The sequence below is a fragment of the Rhipicephalus microplus genome, chromosome 1 (assembly GCF_043290135.1).
Source record: "Rhipicephalus microplus isolate Deutch F79 chromosome 1, USDA_Rmic, whole genome shotgun sequence".
Lineage (NCBI taxonomy): Eukaryota > Metazoa > Arthropoda > Arachnida > Ixodida > Ixodidae > Rhipicephalus > Rhipicephalus microplus.
Window position 1 is genome coordinate 277,068,801 of NC_134700.1, and position 23,071 is coordinate 277,091,871.

The following is a 23,071-nucleotide window of genomic DNA, read 5'->3' on the forward strand; positions in this document are numbered from 1 at the left end:
AAGCAGTGGCGGATCCAGAAAGTGAGCAGTAAGAGCGACCGACCCCCCAAAGTTGTTGAGTCAGCATCTTCACTTCTCACTACAGCGCTTGTAGTCCACCTCCCATCGCCAATTAGGACTAATGAGTGAAACCACTGTGAGCACAGATCAACAGTATGCTATGAAGGGGTTTTTCTGCTAGTAAAAACAAAGGAGTCATGACCAAGCCGCTTCTTTGGCGTTACTTCAGGCGAACGACCCTCAAAAATTAGTGGCTGGATCCGCCCCTGCCTAGAAGTGTTACAAGGGGTAAGGGCTTTTTACGGAAAGTTTTACGCAAAGTCATTAATCTCAACCTGTAGTAAATGGTATCACTTAAATAGCCAAAAGTACGGGCCTGCAATTGCAGCATGTATAATGGCATGCAATTGCATATTGCAGCATGTGGCCTGCAATATGCAATTAGATCTCACAAAGTCAGCTAGAAATCGTTCCCTGTTTTTTCTACAAATTATGTCACATACCCAAATGACTGCACCTTATACCCAAAATCGTGGCAATTGCCCGATTTGAATGTCGCGAGCTGTGTAGTTACCAAGGCCCCTGCAGAAAGCCGCCTCATGCCTGCGAGTGTGCTCGCAATCACACTGAAAGTAAGTCATGCATTTGAAGAAAGAAAAAAAAAAATGCTCAAGGTCATGCCATAAGTTCTTGTGCGTGACACAATTTTCCCCTGTGCTATCCCTCCTTGCTTAGCTTCCAGCGTGCTTGTAAAGAGGAGAGAATAGAGAAGCCAATTACAGCGTAAGAGAAATCTCCAATTCCACTCAGACTAAACAGATTTTAAATTTTTTTTCTGACGGTCGATTCATGAGGCCCCATACACTCCTTTAATGATGCCATTCGATGGCTGCTTGCAAAAGTGTTGCAGGGCCCCTTTTTAATTGCATACGGGGTGGCCCACACCGAAGGTGAACACCTCATTAGCAGTGGTGGCCCAGTCAGATTAAGATATGGAGCAAATTTTGGAGCATGAAAACGTTTTTCAGAGCAGATTTGGCACAGGAGGAACTGTATTTTGGAGCAAAAAAAATGAAATTTATGATCACTATGAGCAAAACATGTCTAAATTTTCGGCAAATATTCTTAGTATGCGTACTAAAAATGCGGCTGCAATGTAAAGAAGGAGACAAGGCCAACACCCAGACAGCAGCCATTACTCAAAGTCTTAGCACAAATGAGTGTCTCACTCGGGCTTCACTGCACTATGCAAGATGCGTGTTGAAGTGAAGCATTAGAGACACGGGGAGGATGCATGTACTCCACTGCATATGACAAAAGTCATTAGGACCCCCCCAAAAAAAAAAAGAAGTCCTTGCTACAAAACCAGCAGTCCAATAAACACAAAGAAAACTCATTGCAACTGAGAACCTAATGTTAAAAATTGCTTGCGTACATAGTGCATTCAATGATCACCACAGCTCACCGTGGATGATGTTCCATCGTAATTGATAAGTCTTCGAGGCATGAACACGGAGTGGCATTCTCCTTTTACTTTTCAAGGACATTAGGCTGACCACTTGACAAAAAGACAATTCCGCTTGTCGAAGCGTTCATTTCCGAAGTGACACCCCATGTTCACAAATTCTTCACCTTAATATGCTTAATATACCAGGTTGGTAGGTAAACAGAGTTAGGGAATAACTGGCTTTCCGCAAACAAGCCAGACGACAGGCTGCCGACTGGGTCAGTGAAAGGAGTGCCACCGCTTTTTTTTGGGGGGGGGGGGGGGGAGAGGTGGAACGACTGCACCCCCCCAACCCCTATAGAGACCCTACGACTGGGTCCGGGAAGAAGGTTCGGGGGGTTTACCGTGTGCCGAGGACTAATGCTACTACACTTAATTAACAGTTTCGCTTTGCAGTTGCGATCACCGAAGTTACTGCATGGCTTGTTAGGGTAGTTCGTGAACAGCAAGAAATTTCCGCCGCAACGCCGATCAATGTGTGCCAGTGTGCGATTCAAGGACAAATGGTGGCCAGGGAAGGAAAAATTAAGTTGGGAAGATTTGCAATGCTGTGAGTTTTTTTTATTTTACCTTTTGTGTCGATTGATGACGACATTGATTGTTCTAGCGGCATTTACGATATTCTGGCTGACCCAGCAGCTGTTTTTACGCATGCTGGCTTTCCATTGCGTTACGTTAATGATGCAATCAAGATGTGAAATGAGCACTTGGACATGCGCGAGCAGCAGCTGCACCACATCAAGCCATGCACACTCTATGAGGGCAATTTAGGCTTAACTATATGATAAGAATTTTTTTTTTTTTTTGCAAAATACGCAAGTTTTGCGAGGCCGAATCTTTTGCATGAAGATGCCCTTTACAGTGTGGTGCCGATAGCTGTTGGCGCTTGGCTGCGGCGGCTAAAGTGACCCCAAAAAAAAATAACTGTTCCAGGTGTTATTTCCAGTTCTCTAACAAATAAGACTATCAATGGGGCATGCTAAATTTCAAACAACAAAGACAGATGCGGCAGTGCAGAAACTTTGGTTAGACTAAATATTATGAAAGAAAGAAAAAGAAGAAGCTAAAAAGCTGGAAAGGAGCGCGTATCAGCGGCACTATGCAAAAGCTCTAGTTGTGTTTGTTGTGACAAATTAACTTTTGAGCCATGAACAGTACGATGTAGTGTAAACAGGTGTACTAGTGAACTCTGATGCACTTGGGGCGAGCTGCACCAAAATGTGTGCAGCAAGGCACAGGGATATGCAATTGTCGCAGAATGGTGCGATTGGCACAGTTGGCCCACCGCTGTGTTAATATTCAAGCTCGTAACTGAAGCATTCATTCTGCTTCACAAGTGACATGCTTATTACATGGTATCTAATTGCAGTGTAGATGAACATAATTTATTTAATTACATGCACTAACCATCAGGTTCGGTGACGTCTTGAATATTAACGAAATGTTCAACTTAGATGTGGACAGCCCTGTACACGAGTATAACTGAACCACAAAGTTTTATGTGCTATAATATAGTGACTTATTTACAATATACTTGGCATATTGCAGTAATATCTCGGCATACAAGGTGATGATACTAGAAATGCCAAATCTGAGGCTTGGAGGACAACATTATTATAAAACTAAAAGTACTTCAAATATTTTACAAGCTTGCGCACTAGCCACAGCTTGTCTACTTATCTACTAAGAGGATGTGGCAGAGTGTCTACAACTTTTAAAGACATGTGATGATATTCCAATAAATCTGTTTTCAAACATCGAGGTACAAACTCACATAGGGGGCAGGCTGGGGCATGGCGACATGGGGAGGTTGCGGCGAAAGGATGATGTGGCGCAGGGTGCCGTTCTCATCCACTATCTGCTGCATCACATGACCTGGAGGCACCTGAACTGGCACCGCCATGGGAGGTGTGCTGCTGTTGGACACAAGCTGCACTGTGGCAGGCCCTGCACACAACCACAATCAAGCTAGCTTGTGTAGTGGTATTAGAAAAAGGCGAACCGTAAAACACTGCTACGACTGCAAACTAAAAAAAAAAATTGATGTCACTGAAAGGGCCTGGGCTGACTGAACCTGCCCAAATGCTAAATCAATTCTTCTAGGCTGTGTACCAGTGGCATTACAAGTTGTACACGCTGCCAGCCCCCCCTGCACTTGTAATCCCACTGCCCAACAGTGCAGCGAGACAGTGGCCCCTGCCTGTAGAAACTCGTGCTTGCAAATACCCTCCTGCGCAGGTACATTCCTTGCTGGACGCTCCTCCATATTACTCCTCCTTCCCTTGTCAGTTTTCTGTGTGGTCCTGGGGTGCTCTTGCAAATCGATGCCCAATTCTATGCTATAGTCAGCAACAACTAATCTGATCTCGACAGTGAAGCTTAGAGTACAAAGGCAGGGCTTCTGCCCATTCCTGCTGCTCCGCAAGTGGTACGGCAGCTTGTGACTCATTCCAACTTCGCTCGCTCGCATCGTTAATGCATTTAGAAAACTATATACACAAAAATTGAGAATTGGAGAAACATTTCAATGGTTCTGTGCACATTTGAGTATCATATTACAAGTATATTTTTCTTGAAATAAAGACCGTGCTTGTGGCCACACAGTGACCCATCAAATCGTGGACGTTATGTTTACTTTGGAAAACAGGTGAGCTGAGAAGGTGGTGCTAAGAAATAGAAAAAAATCCCAGCATATCCATGAATTGAATGATGATGAATGGGGCGAAGCGTCCCTCAGTCTGTCCATGCTACTGTCCGTCCTTGATGCGCCGGTCCATGGACAGATGAACGGACGTACAGACGGATGGTATATCTGAGAACATCTCGACAACCACAGGACCGTCAACGTAGCAAATTATATAAAAGCACAGCATAGAATGCAGAAGCAGCCTTCATTTGTAACCTCTCTTGGGGCAACTACTGCAAATATAGTGGCACGGTACCTCCCATGCAATAAATCCTCGTTCTGTGAAGTAGGGTACAGCCCACTATGGGTCTCTATACACACGCCTACAGCTGCACACTTTGTCACTGCTGTACCCGGTGATGACAAAGCATTATAGCTAGGCTATTTGTAATGGGGTGAAAGCCTTATTAAACACCCACCTGTTATGCTATTCACAATACGTGATGGCTAGTAGAATGTTGCTTTTCTGCTGTGCAGTATTACATCTATTACAGCGATTCCTTGCCAGACACGACGCCTACTTCGGATTTTTTCTGAAAAGAGGTTTCAGGCACCAGCGTGGCTTTTTGGCACAATACTCGACTGCCATGTAGAAGGCCCAAGTTAGCCATTTCTACAAACCCCTCAACCATCACAGGACCATAAGTGTAGCAAATGAAAGAGTTAGGCAATTATAGTTACCGTATTTACTTGCATAATGAACACACTTTTTTTTCTCGAAAAATTGGAGAAAAGTTGGGGGTGCATTTATTATGAGGGGCAAATTTTATGAAAACTTTTTCAGCAGGAGCAAAACATGATTGATTGATATGTGGGGTTTAACGTCCCAAAACCACTATATGATTATGAGAGACGCCGTAGTGGAGGGCTCCGGAAATTTCGACCACCTGGGGTTCTTTAACGTGCACCCAAATCTGAGCACACGGGCCTACAACATTTCCGCCTCCATCGGAAATGCAGCCGCCGCAGCCGGGATTCGAACCCGCGCCCTGCGGGTCAGCAGCCGAGTACCTTAGCCACTAGACCACCGTGGCGGGGGAGCAAAACATGATGCAACATTAAAAAAGGTTACCAGGTCACTTAGCCTTTCGCAATTGACATATGCGTACACTGTTTCAAAACAGCTTCTTTGTTGCGCTTTACTCATCTTCGGTGGTTGATGGCGCTATTTTCTGCAAGCTGTCCCCGCGCCACCCACGCACGCCATAAAAGTGTTTTTCCGCTATCTTTTTTCGCAATCATTTAAATGCGACAATAGTATCTGCTGTGATCTTGAGGGGCGCCCAGAAGCATGCGCTATGACGCACTTTACCAACTTCGCAGCAACCTCACACGACGACCGTGACGACGCCATTGACATTGTAGGAAGTAACCAACATTGCAGCAAGCTACCCTCTCCGCATCAAAACAAATCGCTAATAACAAGAATAATGAAAAAATACGGCCACCGCCTCGCTTTCACATGAGAAGTTCCTGTACGCACGGAGAAGTAGCAAAGCGAGAATTGCGGGTGCTACCATTTTGCGGAAATCGTCACAATCTTTTCTGGGCAACAAGTGATGTCTTCTGGTTTTCCAGAAACCTGGGACGCGAATGACCCTTCGCGACAACAAATCCTGTCATCGTCGCTCGAAAATCGCGTGAATGTGGTTGGGCTTTAAAGTTTCGTACTCGCAGGAAGCGACCGTCGGTTGGCGCGGGCAGTTTTGTGACCTTCGCTCGCTGTGTGCTTATCACCTGCGATGTCTCTACACTCGCAGAGTTCATAAACTGTGCTGTGGGGCACAGATAAAAAAGACAGAATACGTGCCACCCACAGATAGAAAAAAAAAACAGTACGACACGTGGCAATGGGTGAAGGGAGGGAGGGAGCAAGTCGAGGTAGCTGAGGGGGGTCGGCATAATAAAAAAACGGAATAGATCCAACTGGTGAGGAGGTGCAAAGTGTCGGTTGGCGGGACTACAGCAGATAAATGTAGGGGGTGCCCTTATTAAGCAGGGAAAAAGAAAATAAGTTTTGACAACTGAAGTTGGGGGTGTGTTTGTTATGCGAGTGTGTTCATTACGCGAGTCAATCCGTAGTCCAGTCTTGATCCTGGCTTTTTTTTTTTTGTTGTTGTTGAGCACGATATTTGCAACAGACACCAGTGACAGCAGACAACTAGGCCACTAAAATAGGCTGTTGCTGGTAGCTCATAATAACTTATGCTTCAAAACTTTTGCTCTGTACTTTCAGGAGGTACAGGCAATAAAAGATTGTTGGCACGTTGTATCCAACACACAGCAACAACGAGTCACACTAAATCCTGCATACTGCAGGAAGAAGTGTTCCTAGAAAACACATTGTACAAAAGCTATAGACAAAGCATAAGATTAAGAATAAAAAAACCTCCCCAGCTACGCACAAATGGTCGACCATTTCCAGTGATATCAAGCGCCAGCATAGAACTTGCAGTCCTTGAACAATAGGAGACAGTGGCATCACGGAGGATGCAAGGCTGATCAGTAAATGTAACAGCGCAGCTGAAGCAAATATTTCGACACACTGCTGTGACCAACATCACTGTCCATGGAGGGTGCAAACGTGATGCACAAGAGAAGGCAGGCAGGAAACCATTAGTGTTGAAATAACACACCATGTGCCTTAATGCACTGGCTTGCACAAGGAGAATTCTTTAAATCATTTTACTGTGGCTTTAGACATAAATTTAGACAGCTGCGAGGTCCCAGCTGTCTAAATTCGCGCAAATAGACGACGTTTTCGCACTCGTTCTGTATTCACAGGTAGACGATCATTCAGAATACAATTACGCCTTAGTTAAGGCTGCTGCAAGCGGAAGTTGAGTTGATTACAATCACGCGTCGCATTCGTTGTGAACATCACATATGCACATCTCGAACAGACTGTTGACTCGATGGGAACGTTCTGCTTATCAGTGCTTTGGACCTTGTGACGAAAACCACGATGAGAGAAATCTTTGTACTCATGATTCAGCATGTCGTAGTTGTACTTAAAAACATTGGACCCCACAGCCATGCATATCGCAGCCGTGCTTTTTGCTCGAAGTCGTGGCTAGGCCTAACTTCACTCCGAACTTGGCGCGTATAGTATATTGGCGGGCAAGATCGTTGCACTAGCGGGTATGCGAAAGCAAAGAAGCTGTAATGTGCTTCATCGCAAGCAACAAACCACATTGGCCACTGGCTGCTTAGAACCGCGAATAGGCCTCTTGTGCATCGGTAGCGGAGCCTGGCCAAGCTCGCTACGCACCGACCGCTCGGAACGGCAGGGGCAGCGGCCAGCAATTTTGCATGTTGCACCAAGCACGCTGTGCGGAGATTTTTTATCGCCGTAGCTTCGTGTAATTAGTACTTAACGAACCGGAGATCTGCGCCCTGACAGTATGCCAGGCGATGTTTGAAGTCGGAAGTTATAGGATTTGGCATGTCTGTCGTAGAAAAGTCTACTAAAGGAGCCCTGACCTCCTTATTAGCCCCGCATATCAGTCAATCATATCTGAATGTCCGTTGTACCAGAATCTGTAGCAAGTGAAGCTAAATAAATGGAACAAACAGGGAGGTCGGAATAACGCCGCCAACTAGTATGTAAAATCAGACTGTCTGTTGTAATCAGATTTGTTGTAACGAGGTTACACTGTATCATGAATGTGCAGGAACGAATTGAAAGTTGCAAGCACTGGTGCTGTGCATAACAAGCACGGCTGCAATGGTAGTGACCAACGGAGCCACAACTCTCGGGGTGCCGTGTGTGAGAACAGACAATGCGGCACTGCGTGCGTCCCAACCATGTCTCACCAAGAAGTTCGGCGGGGCATTCCTGTACACCCTCTCTTTATTTGATTGTACGATAGCACTCCTCGTCCTCTCTGCTTTCAAGCAAGCCCCTCTACCAGCACTCTTGGCAAGGCGCAGCCCTTTCCCCCTCCTTCCAAGCATCACCCTCACCTCTCAGATCACATGATCTGCATTACTGTCCTTGTGTACTGCTAGGACAACAGCCCAAGGTAGGGAAATATGGTTTCGCTGTGGAAGAGCTTGCAGGCAATAGAAGTGTCTCATAGGGAGGACACACACTCACCTTGCACAAATTGCATTTGATCACCCATCTGGAAAAAGATGGTCTCTCCCGGATTTATGTGCAAAAGCACCACATGCGGGGGTGCCACGTAAGACGGAGCGGCAGCGCTGACAGCGCCCATGGGGGCAGCGTTATAGCCCTTCTGCACTGGGCCCTTGCAGCGCAGTCCACTTTTTTCACCATTCACCACCTGTAAAGACAAACAGGAACATGTCCCGAGTGAGCTACAGATTATTGAAAGAGGGCAACATAGAGAATCAAAGCAAAAAGCAGGCATCAACTTGAAGGTAGCACAACGCAGTAAAGTAAATGCACATCGGTTCCTAAATTTCTTATCTTTTTATTTCTGCATGCATATGCACATGAACTGCCAGAAAATGAGTATGTGGATGAAAATAATGCAGTTATGGAGACTGAACTTGCCACCACACTGCTCGGAGAAGCATCTACCACCAATGCCTGCCATTACTTGAGGTATGCAGAACATAGACAGCTCATAAGAGCAAATGTCATTTTTTCCCGTCAGTCACTTCATCCTTGCACAATAATCGGCTAACCACCAAGTAAACCTAGACGGCAGAGCAACCACTATGAACAGGCATTAGTCTCAGGATCAAGTCCAGTACCACGGGGAATTTTTTTGGACTAGAAAGCTCCAAGGGATGGGTACAAATTTTCTGAGCTTTGCTCCACTTTGAAACTTCGGCAGATGTCAACCAAAAGCTGCTGAAGTCAGTCAATAATCACAAAAGCTTATTCTAGGGAGTTGACGTGCAAGAAAAAGTACATACCTCCCAGTGACCTGGTAGGCGAGGTTCGCCACGATCCCCGAGGACCTCAGGATTGAGTGGCTGTGGTTGTGGTTGTGGCTGCAGCGTGGCGGCAGGCTGCCTGGGTGGCCTAAAGGGTGCCTGCTGCTGCTGACCATTCAGGAGTGCCTCTGGGTTGCCGGGTGGGGCAGCCATCAGGGGCTCAGCTGTGCCTCCTCCACGGGACCCTGCACACACAGCATCATTTATTTGAATGATGCAACACTACAATTGTGGCGTCTCAAAAGAGTTGCCCTCATGGAACAGAAGGACACAGTACATGCCGACGTGGGGGTGCCGTCACAACCTGCGAAGTCTTTTTCGTCTCATGGCACCTGTGCATCATAATTAGCTTAATTCTTGCCAAGAGTTGCCAAAGTGTTAGCACAGTGTAACCAGTAGCAGCGGCAGTTAGAAACGAGGTTATGCGGGCCCACGAGAATTAGCACTTGGGCTCTTTTGGGGGCTTCATGCCACCATAGATGGTAGACTCTAGAGGGAGGTCCATAGGCACAATGCTGTTGCTTGTTCACAAGAGTGAGTCTACTGTCTTTGATGCAGCCTTTGTGGCACATAATGTGTATTAGGTTGTATGTGTTATATTGGTATTGTTTTGCACAATTTTTCAAGTTACTGCAGTCATTTGTTAGATTAAGCTGGCAAACGCGTCATTATGCAAGAGTTCTTGATATTTTCCATGAGTGCGGCTCTTGCTAAATCCCCAACATTAAAAGATCTGAAGCATACACACCGCACAAGTAGAGACAAGATAGCCAGACCAGTAGATTACACTATTTCAAGAACAAGTGCGTCATAAAATAGTAACAGCCCTGTTTCACATCACCACGCAAGAAATATAGAAGGAAAAACTTCGTACTGATGTAGGCATAAAGACCCAGATAATGTTACATGACAAAGCGTGTTGCAACTGATCGGCGATATCTCGCTGACAAGGTGATCCTGTAATGATCAACTTGGCCTTCTTTCGACCTGGCATCTCGAACTGGTATCTCGAACCATGAGACTCCATCCAAATGAAGCAAGCTTTATCTCGCATGGAGCAATGTGCGACATCACTCAATCTTGCTTTTTTTTCTGTAATTTGAAATTCCATGACTAAGAAAGTTGTAGACATTTTATGCCATATACCACTCTCACTGTCAAAATAATAAAGTGAGAACAATCTGATTTGATAAGACCTAACTGAATATGAGGAATTGCTTATCCCATAAAATTGATGAAAACATGAACAAATTTTTGCTTTGCCAATTAAATACAATTAGATTTTACAACAGTTTCGTTCGTCTTTAACAATCAAAACAGCCTTCATGTAAGCGTTATTGAAACAGCTAAAACTGATAACTTCAGGAAAATATATATAAAGCTTCTACACATAAAGTTTTGATATCACTAAGCCCAGTAAAGCCAAGAGACAAGCACAGAAATGCATTAGGAGCCAGCAGCAGCTTGGCTGAAGATCCCTTTGCTGGGCCAAGTATTTATCATTTTAACCTGTAAGCAAGTCCATTCGATTGTTAATACCACTACTGTTTAAGTGGCACATAATAAGTGAACATAAGAATGAACGATGCATCGACTAGTGTCACAGGGACACAAATTGACCCAATAAGTTAGTCAACGGTATTCTCTTCAGCAGCCGTGTGCAATTCTACACCTCTACAAATTGACCCAATAAGTTAGTCAACGGTATTCTCTTCAGCAGCCGTGTGCAATTCTACACCTCTACCTACCAAGGTGCGTTGCGCACTGCACGATTTTTTTTGCTTGAAATGTAGTGTACACATTCGTGCTATCAACATCAAATTATATGCAAACAGCAGAACGTGTGGCCCAAGCATTAGCAATGGTATAGTGCCCTCCATCGAGTCACCACCACTGACGAGTGCGTAGATCCGGTTTGGCAGCACTGCGCGATTTCTCAGCAATGCGATATTTCTGCTTGTGTTCTAGCTATGATATGGGGCTGGCAGGGGCCAACATGGGCATGCCAGGCGCTTTTGTTCATTTATCCCTTAATTTAATTTTTGTTGTCTTTGTTTAGAATATCATAAATAGAACAGACTAAAATATCAGACTCTAGGGGAATCGCACAGTGCTGCCACACCGAATGTGCGTAGCAGACCTGTCTTAGGCGATTATTGGAGGGTGCAGACAACACTTCCTGTAACATTTCAAAAATATTAATTTGAGCGCAAACACACTATGCATTCACGCACGCACACACACACCCAGGCATCAAACACGCACAGCACTGTACGTGTTTGATGCCTGGGTGTGTGTGTGTGTGTGTGTGTGTAAATGTGTAGTGTGTTTGTGCTCAAATTATTTTTTTTGAAATGTTATACCAACTAGCCCAACAACAACTTCTTTTACTTCCTGTAATGTTTATGGCACACACTGCACTGTTCATGTTTGGTTTGATGCCGATTGCACAGGCTGCCTGAGTGAACAACTAGTGGTCATTTATCTTCATTGTGCTGTACATTGCTGCACAGGATCACTTTGCTGGAAACACTACCAGCGCAATGTTCAACGACCATTTGATGTGCAGTGTTCTAGCTCTAATGTCAAGAGTAATATTTTTCTTTGCTCAAAAGGGAAAAAAGAAGAAAAAAAAAAGACTAGCATGCAATTTGAGACTAATATCAGATTATTTTATGTGAAAACTGAAAGTGAATGATTGCAGAATAATTAGTCACTTAATTATGTACCAATTATCATTAATTACTGAAAGTTATGCAAAATAATGTGCCACCTCATTTTATTTCTTGGTATGTAACATCAAGTGCCTTGGAATTATTTATGTTGCTGAATTTTACACATTTTAGACCGTCAATAACAACATGCGGATGAAGGGGATGCAAACAGGATATGAACAAACTGTCTTACCTGTCAATGTGCACTTATTACCACGAAAACAAGACATAGCTGAATAGTTCATGGCCCGAGCATAAGTGTGTATACCCAATGGGCAAATTTCTTCACTACTGGTATACTTCCTTAGCCTGACTGCTTAAAAGGCATGAAGAACTTAAACTCAATCTCTACCTTGCAATGGAAAAGGGATAAGGTTAAAATCTGTGAAAATAAACACACTAAAATTTTAGATTTAATTTCTCAATATGAACTCACCAGTGCTTGCTATGGCAGGCATCGAGTCACGCTCTGTGTCACAGGCCAGCGAACCTGAAAAAACATTAAAAATCATCTCTCAAAATATGAATAGAAGTAAACTTTAATAACAAGCTTCAGGGTCACTGTCCTGTTAAGCTAAAATAAAAACAAAAAAAGATTTCCCTTTACCAGCATTACATAAATACAAAGCTAATTGTTTGAAAGCCCAGGTGTCAAACCCCACAAAAGAGGTCGCACTTGACTATCACGGCTGCTGTTATTTTGCCATCTTACTTGCCGCTTCATAATGAGCCTCTAGAGAGTGCAGTGATACCTAATGACATCGAAACATTTTTGCACCTGACATTGTAACAATTTCCAAAAGCGACATTGACCTGTAATGGTGCTTCTTGTTATCTCTCTGCAAATTTATCTTATATAATGCGAGCATACGCAAAATGCTAAGAATTGAAATTTTGTCGCATGTTAGACCCAGGTTAAGCCCAAGGGTAGAGAATTCAGAATATTTTCAAAAGATGGTTCTTTGCAAACAGTACCAAACTTTTTAAAGAGAATAATGTAGATTAAAATCTTAACATTGAGTAAACAAGACAGTTGCCCCTTTGATAAAAATTTCTCATTCCCACTCTCTCGTTAACTACCAGTAAGCAGCCCAGCATCAATACCTAGGGGGGTACTATTACTTCACTTCTGCTTATCATACCAATAGTCATACCATACGTACATGTTTCACTGAAACAAAGCTCACTGCCAACAATCACAACTAATGCATTTTGCATTTAAAATACTCTATAATTCAATCATTCAAAACACCAAAAACAATTAAGAAATGATATACTTGACACGCTTAACCATTATTTTAATACATTAAATGTGTAGCATTTGACACTTAGGATAGTACGCATTCGATCTAGTGACTAATAAAGCTTCTACCAATGCTCAATGTAGTTGTGCCTTGCACAGTGTAGCTTTTTAAGAATATATTAAGCCTACTAATAAATTCGGAAGTACGAATAACAATTACAAAAACAATGTATGCAGCTATCTACATCACATAGGTGCGATGTACATAGCTCACCGAAATCACCAAGTCAAAAGCTGCAGGGCAGCTGAAGAATTTACAACTTGAGAGCTTGTATTCGAGGACTTTTTCTTCGTGATGCATATGCATAGGATCTGCACTTGTGTTTGTCACTGTGCTGTAATGCAACATGAAGCACCTAGATAGCATCAGGAAGCAATAAATGTTGCAAGAAAAAAAAAGAAGGCTCGAAAGCACTAGAGATATTCTGGAGTTCAACACACTCCACTGCACGCATCGGCGCATGCATTATTCTAAGCAATAAAGGCCAACCAATGCTGCCTTTAGCGTCTCAAACATATTTACAAGAGTGAACTACAAAAGCCACAAAACGTCGAAATCGGAAAAAGCAGAGCAGTAGAAACAGAGACAGAGAGCAGAGACGTCCGTCTCTGTTTCTGCTGCTCTGCTTTTTCCAATTTCGACATTTTGTGGCTTTTGTAGTTCACTAAGTATGTACCAAGTTGCCCAACAAGCAACTCTTAGATATTCACAAGACCTTGCACTTTAAAATGAGATTCTGTTTTCTACATTGAGCACAATAAATCTCATTGCTTCATAGATTTTTCAATGCACATGAAAATATAGCTACAAGCTACATCGCCATGACCTAATGCTGGCATACGAATGTAGCTAACATTTGTTAGCAATGTCCCGACCACCACTGCTAAAATAAGTTTTTTTTTTTATTTTCATGGTTTCCAAAAGCCAGACTGCTCCGTCCTAAACAACAACACACACAGCTGGCAAGAAAAATAAAAGAATAGAGTGTGATTATTTGGGAGACTTTTTCAAGAAAACAGACCTAGAGGCCACAATGCTGTTGCTAGCTCATTGCGGAATGACAGCACGCTGAAGCGAAGCAAAACAGACGAAAGAACTTGCACAATACTGAAGCTCATGTTTTCGCATCCATCCCCGAAGGAACGAGCACAGCTGGGTTACATTACATCAGCCAAAGATCCATAACTAAGCATCACAACAATAGCTATGGAGCTATGGTGAAACTTGTGGCCATGTGTTCGCAGCCAAATCCCAACTTGGCGAAGCAGCCGATGACTACTCTATCAACCAACGTTCCATGTAACTGAGAATAAGAGAAAATCAACAAACTGCCACTATGAACAAGGACAGAAGACGCCAGAATGCTGCCCATGTTCAAAGTCACATTTTAAGTGCGCCAGCCAGATTTTAGACTAACCAAGACATACCTCAGTAAACGGGTGCACACACACAGATACTGACATCTACAAAACTAAGCCATCTATAAAATAAATGAATATGCATTAAATGCAAGCACAATGCGATGTAATATAACGAGACCAGTGAAAGTTGAATATGTCAATAAGACTGGGTGAACATCGCAAAAAAATTCTCTTTCCTCCAAACAGAAAACTTCCATTAATTTGCAAATTTGCAGCAAGTAAGTCTTTCAGCGAGTAATGGATAAAGTAAGCAAGCTACCCAGGAGTAACCTACCTGCATGGTAGAATACAGGAGAAAAAGCACAAGTGAACTCAACTGCCACTACCCCACGCATCCAGAAATACAACGAATAGGCTGAGAGATGGAGTGTGCACGTGGCCTTGTAAGCCGATGCTGGCCGCTTTCTCTTGGGGAAGAGATAAGACAAAACTGCTCAGCACTTGCAACTGGCTCAATGTCAGCCCCAGAGGGAAAACGTACACTTCATTTCACTGCGCAGCAGTCCGATAAAAACGAAAAGAGAACGTCAAGCGGCCAACGAACACGCACCCAGCCAGACCGGCACACCATGACAAAGCGTTATGCTCTGGCCAACAGTTCCATGTGAATTACAACCTATTTCAGGTTGTTGCTTCTCAGATAAAAACTCTGCCTTTAGCTACTCGCATTAAATTCAGAATGGATATAGACACAGCTCAACGATGGAACCTGCAAGGTACAGATGACCAAATGAATGAGCGATTTTCTAAAACTGAGGTATAATGGCGCAGATGTCTCACAATTGACCATTTACAAAAAACTGCAAGGCGGCTTTTCTGTAAGCTCGTTTTCAAACCAATACCTCTCAGTCACAGACTGCTTCTTTCACTCACTGTGTTCTTGCCTTCCCGCCACACCCAGTGCCTTCTTAACGAACGACCCCCGCCGCAGTGGTCTAGTGGCTCAGGTACTCCGCTGCTGACCCGCAGGTCGCTGCATTTCCGATGGAGGCGTAAATAATGTAGGCCTGTGTGCTCAGATTTGGGCGCACGTTAAAGAACCTCAGGTGGTCGAAATTTCCAGAGCCCTCCACTGCGGCGTCTCTCATAATCATATGGTGGTTTTGGGATGTTAAACCCCAGATATCAATCAATTCTTTACGAACGACAGGTGCTTCGTAAACCATGCGATCTTATAGGCTGAGGGTTTGTACATGGCAAACAACCTCATTGTAATTGTTGAGGAAAGAAGTGGTTTTGTCGCACTCGTGTGCTTTCACTGAAATCAGGAGCGGTAGAATCACAGAGAGCGAGGGAACTAATCTTGTGCATGAGAGTTTTTGGTTGCAAAACAACCTTGCAAGAAAACCACCTTGCGGATTTTGTAAATGGTCAATTGAGATGTCACAAGAAAATGTAGTATAGAGGTCAAAAAAAAAGGGAGGGGGGGGGGGGGGGATGGATGAAACTGATATGAACTTAATGCTAACAAACATGCTTCAATTGTCTTTCCATATTGTGTAAAACTGATTTACACGGCACTTGAGCGAAAATATTTCCACAGCAGATGCACTTCCCAGCATCAAAGAAACAGGTTTTTAACTGCCATGTAAATATATCAAGAACCATTTCCAACACCGCTTTGGTATTTTAACATGTCCTCAACTTTACTTAGCTACAACATCACTATGCTGCACATAAAGCATGTTTACTTAGTTCAGTCAAAGAATCTTGGACAAAGATACCTTACGTTTGTCAAGTTGAAGAATCTCAAAGATGTCTCGCGTTTGACAGAAAAGCTAAAACCTAATCATACTAATGTCAAGGAAGATGGAACCTACACACTAAGCTATAAGTGCAACAGGAAGTGGCAATTAACTGCTCATTCGATATTTGAATGTTCCAATGGGCAACAATGGTCCAGTAGAGGTATCTCAAATGTGGCAAATATGTGAACACATAAGAGGGACTCTTACAGGTGTCTGTGAAAGAATGCTTGTTCCGTTTGAGAATGTGTTGTTTTAGACGAGGCTAAGTTCTTAGCAATAAATCAATTCCAAACCCAATCAACTTCAATACCTAAGACTAGGCAGTGAGTTATGGCATAACAGTGAAGGAGGAAGTGAACTCGAGTAGCTCCATAATGGGCTTGAGGCCAAGCACAATGTCAGAACATACCTGACTAAACATTAGAAGTTAAATCAGTAGGCTATTTTCATGATAAAAATTTGACCTGCTTTCTCTGCAGTATCTTCCTAACACCAGTGTCCAGTTTAAATTCAAAATTCAGCATATTAAAACTGCTCTTTTTTTTTTCGGTGGAATTACTAGCTTATCAAAGCAGCATATTTGCGTAACTGTGCTTCGGCTGTTTACTTTGTTGTATACCAGAAGTGCGTTGATCATTAACACAGATTAAACAACCCCTCAAGTGCATTTTATGTTTATTCAGGCAACTTGGAGACTAATATAATAATGAGAACCAGTTATTTTTCTTATGGCTGCTGTCAGATGCATCTAATCAGCACACAGATTGGCCATTCCACACTTCAATGCATCAAATCCAGTGTTATAATTTATAGCACTAGCTTCAAGATAGCCTGGTAATAACATCGCGGTGGAACTTGTTCTAGAAATTACTTTCCGTTTCAAAACGCGAATGCATATTGTGTAAAAGTAATGCGAACATATTAACTACTGTTTACACATATGTATCCAGGGGTCTCTGTCGATACATTACGTTAAGTGAAGTTAGGTTTTCTGTCAAAAAACGGTACACATGCCTTCACAGAAGCTCTCGTGACATGCACGAAATTTTCTGACATGCACTGCGAAGTTCAGCAACTAGCAATAAAGAATGACCCAGATTGCAGAATATCGATTCCCGATGTCACTTTGAAGTTAAAGGTTTGTGCTAGCGTGACAAGTTTCGCACTTTGTTGTTGTTATTAATACGAACCACACTTCTAATAGCGTAACGACATCAGTCAAGATGCGATCTCAAAATGTCACGGAGGGACTAAATTTTTACCTTTTGTCAAACCGCGGAATGTCAAATGAAGTTTTACCTTCGGGAAGCAACACGATCTCCGCACGCCAAGTACATTAACGCTTGTTCATGGTCCGTTTATACTTTAAAACACGGGAGTTGTAGCACCGCATTCCTGACAGATATGAGCTCCAGAAAGAAACACCCAAAAAAAAGAAAAGAATCGCGTCATGGATAGCCCCTACTCGAAACACGATGCCGTCGCATAGCGGAGCACTTCATCGTCGGCATATTGGCAGCGCCCGTTCGGTTCGGAAAAATACCGCAACACAGCGAAGGCACGCGCAGTGAAGAGAACGCTAAACAGGGCTGCGAATCGGCGAGTGACCACAAGAGTCGCGCGCCGAAGATTACTGCACGAGCGGCGGTTGTTTTTTCCCCGCAAGCGTTCGCAACGCGTCACGTTCAGGCAACGTTCCAAGAAGAGCGAACGTGAACGGGGCGATTGCGCGCAGACATGCCACGCTTATATGTGCTGACGGTGGCCCTGTCCCGCAAGATGCGATCACATAGAAGAGGGGGAGAAAAAAAGTGGGAGTGACGACCGATCGCACGCCAGGCAACCCCCCCGACCACTGGGACCGTGCGGAACGGTCTCCGAGAGTCGCTCGGCACGCGGATAAGGCGACCAATTCGAATGTCAAGCACTTCGCGGCCAGAAACGTCAAACACGTCAGCGAAACAAGTCGCCGTGCTGCCCGCAAGTGTCAAGACGGGAGGAGGGGAGTCGTCGTGGCCTGAAAACAGCTGACGCCGTCCGCGGCGGCTATGTTCGACACGCCACAATGTCACAGACAATGATCGGGCCGAGCTGGGAATACCAATTTGGGAGCGACAAACCCGCTGGCCGTATCTAATCGGGCAAAAAAAAAAAAAAAAAGGGGGGGGGATAAAAGAGAAAGAAAAAAACGTTACCTCATACTTGTGGGCAACATTCATCGCCGAGAGGCATATTGACACTCGGTCTGGAACTTTGTCGGCATCGGGCACGGCTGAAAACACGCCAGACAAACGTCGGAAGTGATTGTGCGCCGGAACAATCGGCTCGGAAACGAATTCCGAAGCCCCCAGCGCAAATGTGGGCCCAAATATCACGGCACGACCGCAGTAGCACTTTGACGTGTACACTGAGTGGATACGAAACTAACTTATGACGTCAACGTTCTTTCTCTTTTTCTTTACCCCGCCGTTTTGGCATTCCGCTATTAGAAAATTTCGTTCCTCGGTATTTTCTTCGCGACAAGCGCTTCATTTTGCGGTTTGCGTTCGAATTCGGCCCCCTTTTTTTTATTTGCCGGAAAAGTCTAGAAACGCGCGCCGCAGTACGAGAGCGTAAATAACAAAAAAAGAAGCAAGAACAAACCCAAGAGAGGCTGGTGAAGGCGACCAAGGCATCCCTGACATCACTGCGGGGTCAGAGAACTGAAAACCGGAACCTACGTGGCGCGCATGAGGGCGGTCCGAGTCGGGATGGCAGCTGAGATGTCACAAAACAGTTTCCAGCCACCTGCTTTGTGGGCCACTCGGATTTCAAGTCACACAGGCGTCTGACACTTCACTGAGGAGCGCCGCTAGCGTAAATGGCATATATATCGCTCGTTTCGGGCGGGACGAGCGACTGGCGACATTAAACACGGTGCTGCCCAGTGCGCATGTCACGGAATGAAAACGAATCACACGTTACATACGCGCCCTACGAAGCCCTCCCTCGATATCGCCGATAAATTTGACAACGTGGTATACACATTCTTTTTTCCCCTAACTGTGCCGCAACAGCTTGGGTTCAATGTGTTGCATTCCGTTATCAAAGGCTTCGACAGAACAGTACTAGCGTCGATCTACTGTAGATGAAAGACGGATTGTAAAACAAGATATAACGTTATCTTTTGGATAAGATTATCCGCATCGAAACCCGTTGACAGCGAATCGAAACACGTTGACAGCGAGCCTACGGCGCGTTGCAGCCACTCCCACATTCCGCACTTGGGCGCGAAATTCGAATCACCCTTTCGCACACAAATCGCACGCTGGCTAGGTAACAAAGAAAAAAAAAAGGGGGGGGGGGGGCTTCAGCCGAAATAACGTGTAGTACTTGAGCGCGTTATCTGTAAAGCACATAGGGCATATGTTCTCGCCTAATTTTCACTGTTGTCGATATTGTAAACTTTCTCTTAAAGAGAATTTTTGAACTGACGTGCAACGGTTTGACAAAATTCCAAGCAATTCTCAGTCCCGGAATGCAGATTATAATGATGCAAGGTCAATGATTAACATATTGCAGTGCTTACTGTTTTATTTTAAAACCCTAGAAATTAACGGTAGTTAATATTTTACGCAGTGCACACCAATGTAAATGCAATAATCGTATGATGAAAAAATTAGAGGCAAGGTGAGCAACGTGGGTCAGGACGGATTACACTACGGCTGGCCGTTAAACCATTTATTTCACGACGATTGCTTTTCAGTCATCAATACAGCACAGTAATGAATTGTTCGCGTATACTTAACGTTAGCTGCACACAAAAGTATTTTACATGTTACGCCTCTACATGCCACAATCACGCTGATGTGGCTTCCACGTCCACGCCCCCTTCGTGCGCACGTTTAACACCAGGCCTGCGCAGTGATGGGGCGTGCCCAACTGGGTATGGTGGTGCCCCCGTTAAATAATTAGGGAAGGGGGAGGCACTCCTTGCGCGTAGGTCTATGGTTTCATGGTCCACATAACATTTTTCTTCGGTGCGCGCAAGTGTACAAATATTTGCAAACTTGCATGATGAAGCAACAAGAAAGCATGGTTAAATAAATCTTCAACGTTCTAGCGTCGAATGCATGGTATCGGGAATTGAGAGTTATATATAAAAAATAACCACAAAGACTGTGGACGCCGCTGACGCAGACGTCCTGCGTCAGCGGCGGCCTCTGCCGTGCAACAAACGAAGTATTTGATAGACTATCGTAATTAGCTTGTTTCAGAGTAACTGCAGCATTTATGCGGTGGCTTTTGTCACTCTTCTGACTGCATACTTGGGATCTACAGTGATTTGATGGCATCTTCAAACGAAACAATGGTATACACGTATGGGTTTCAGAGTCGCGCCAACTTTTGGTTGGGCAAAATTTACCTACGCACGATTGACCACGAACAATTCAGCATATATACTATGATATGCAAGTTATACTTCTGCCTTTACTGACTAGAAGGCTATGCACCTTGTCAACTAAGTCTCTCTGCACGCCACCATAAATCCTCTCTGGGCTGTTGTCAACATGCGTGGCGCCTTAAAAATGCACTTCCGAGGCTGTGACGTCCCCTTCGGTACTCCCTGCAACAGCCCAAGAATGAGCTGATGTCTATATTGAAAAGGCCTATAGAAGGAATTCGCCCAAGCATTCGCTTCCGAGCAGTAATGGAATTCATTGGACATAAAGAGCCCACTGTTCAGCGTCTCTTGCCCGCGATCGGAATAAAATCTCCGTGGTGTGTGACAACTCTACCAAACACCACGCTAGAATAGTCTAGGGTAGTGTTGGCTCGACGGGCATCCGTTCCCCTTGCCCAAAGCCTAATGTTGCAATATTGTATTTGTGTAATTGAAAGGATCAAAGCGTGCTCCACTTCGCAGGTAAAGGGAAACGGTCTATGCTGACGACACTTTGTTGCCACTATGTCCAGTAATTACTGACAAACTGAAGGTTAGCTAAAGCGAAAGCTATAGGTCTCCTTCGTAGACGAAGATTCCAGAACAATAAAAAAAAAAAAAACTCAGTCGCCACGGCATTTCTTATTTCGAGTACTAATTTTCACACCGGTTCATAAAGCTGCGTGTCGCATTGATGTCAAAGCGAAGCACTCGAGTAGGCAACAACAGAGAGAACACAGTTCGAGCTGTGGTCGTTTATTGAAATGCCTTGCGTTGGCACTCTTTCACGCCATGCACGCTAGGCCAAGCCTCAGCACTGGTGGGCGCCAAGTCGCTGTGCAACCATCACAACACACGCAGTTATTCAACCGTTTGATGGAAATATCCGATAGCCCTGTCACACGTGGCAACGTAAGTGCACTTTGAGCGAGTGTACTTACGCTCACAAAGCGTCATTTCGGCGGTTCGCTGCTACACGAGAATGCGAAGCGTACTTTGGAAATGATGACAGTGGCAACTGTCTGTTTGTAGGGGAATATGCCCGTGTCTCATCGTCGCAACACGTTGCCTTCATTGAAGTAGCACCAGTGGCACACGCCAACGTAAACGACTAGAGAACGACTCGCCTACACATGTGCAAGTGTGCCTCGATGGAATCAACGCGACGGACGTAGCCATCGCACAGCATGCGCCGCCGCACACGCTTAGCGGGCGTGACCGCAAACTGGCCGAGGGTGAAAGCAGCAAGAATTTTCATTGATTTAGTATAACTTGTTTTAATACATATCAGTATCAGTTATAACGAAAACGATAGTTTAAAAATGGTATGAGTGCCACATTAGGCAACAGCCTATTCTGTCCAAGCCACTGGTACTGAGGCTACACACTTCGTCGCAGCGAAGTGGGGTTGGGGAACGCACTTGCCGGACAGTGTAGTTTGAAGCGAGTGACACTAAACTTGCTCGTGTGACAGCGCGCGAATGACACTCACGGCTAAGTGTAATCGCTCGAAGTGCACTTAAGTTGCCACGTGTGACAGGGGTAGAAGTGTGAGAAGGATGTTGCACACGAGGTTCTCCTCTCCCGCAGAAAGCAGTACACTGACCAAAATGGCTAGTATTTTAATGTAACACTTTATCAGCATGCTCAGAAAACGCTGCTACTTCGGAGCTACTGAAAACACGCGAGACAAATATTATAGTGCGGCACGCGGACTGGAATATACATTTATTTTTCAAAGTCAGATGCAAATCACTCACTCTCCTCTCGACAAGTGATGCCATAAACCGAGCATCGTGAGTTCCATAGTTACGGCGGCCGCCGCTGGATGCCGCCACGTGCCTGCGCGCTCGCTAGCTATCTGAGCGCGCGTTCAAGGAAAGAAAAAAAATATATATATTCGAGGTCATGATCCGCGCTGATTAAACCACGTAGCTTCTTCCCCACTCATTCTTTATATTTCCTTCATCAAAAAAGAAGACAGATGAACGCTTAGGCGAACCTTCAGTGCCATAAGGCAGCAATCACGTATATTTATCAAATGACACTCACGGCTAAGTGTACTCGCTCGAAGTGCACTTAAGTGGCCACGTGTGACAGGGGTAGAAGTGTGAGAAGGATGTTACCCACGAGGTTCTCCTCTCCCGCAGAAAGCAGTACCCTGACCAATATGGCTAGTATTTTAATGTAACACTTTATCAGCATGCTCAGAAAACGCTGCTACTTCGGAGCTACTGAAAACACGCGAGACAAACATTATAGTGCGGCATGCGGCCTGAAATATACATTTATTTTTCAAAGTCAGATGTAAATCGCTCACTCTCCTCTCGACAAGTGACGCTATAAACCGAGCATCG

General features: G+C 44.5%; 1 protein-coding gene across 5 annotated transcripts in view; it reads right to left on the bottom strand.

Annotated features, from left to right (window-relative positions):
* The window catches only part of mtgo (miles to go), a 93,880-nt gene that overhangs the window by 68,174 nt on the left and 2,635 nt on the right, over positions 1-23,071 (bottom strand). For 3 of the 5 annotated variants that reach the window (XM_075895410.1, XM_075895407.1, XM_075895405.1), the window contains 4 exons: positions 12,255-12,308; positions 9,084-9,289; positions 8,293-8,482; positions 3,282-3,454 (listed from right to left, as the gene is read on the bottom strand). In XM_075895410.1, coding sequence (XP_075751525.1) covers positions 3,282-3,454; positions 8,293-8,482; positions 9,084-9,289; positions 12,255-12,308 — 623 coding nt within the window. Of the gene's footprint in view, positions 1-3,281; positions 3,455-8,292; positions 8,483-9,083; positions 9,290-12,254; positions 12,309-18,486; positions 18,723-18,934; positions 19,229-23,071 lie in introns of those variants that run through there. The other 2 variants (XM_075895420.1, XM_075895414.1) reach the window with 2 other exon arrangements.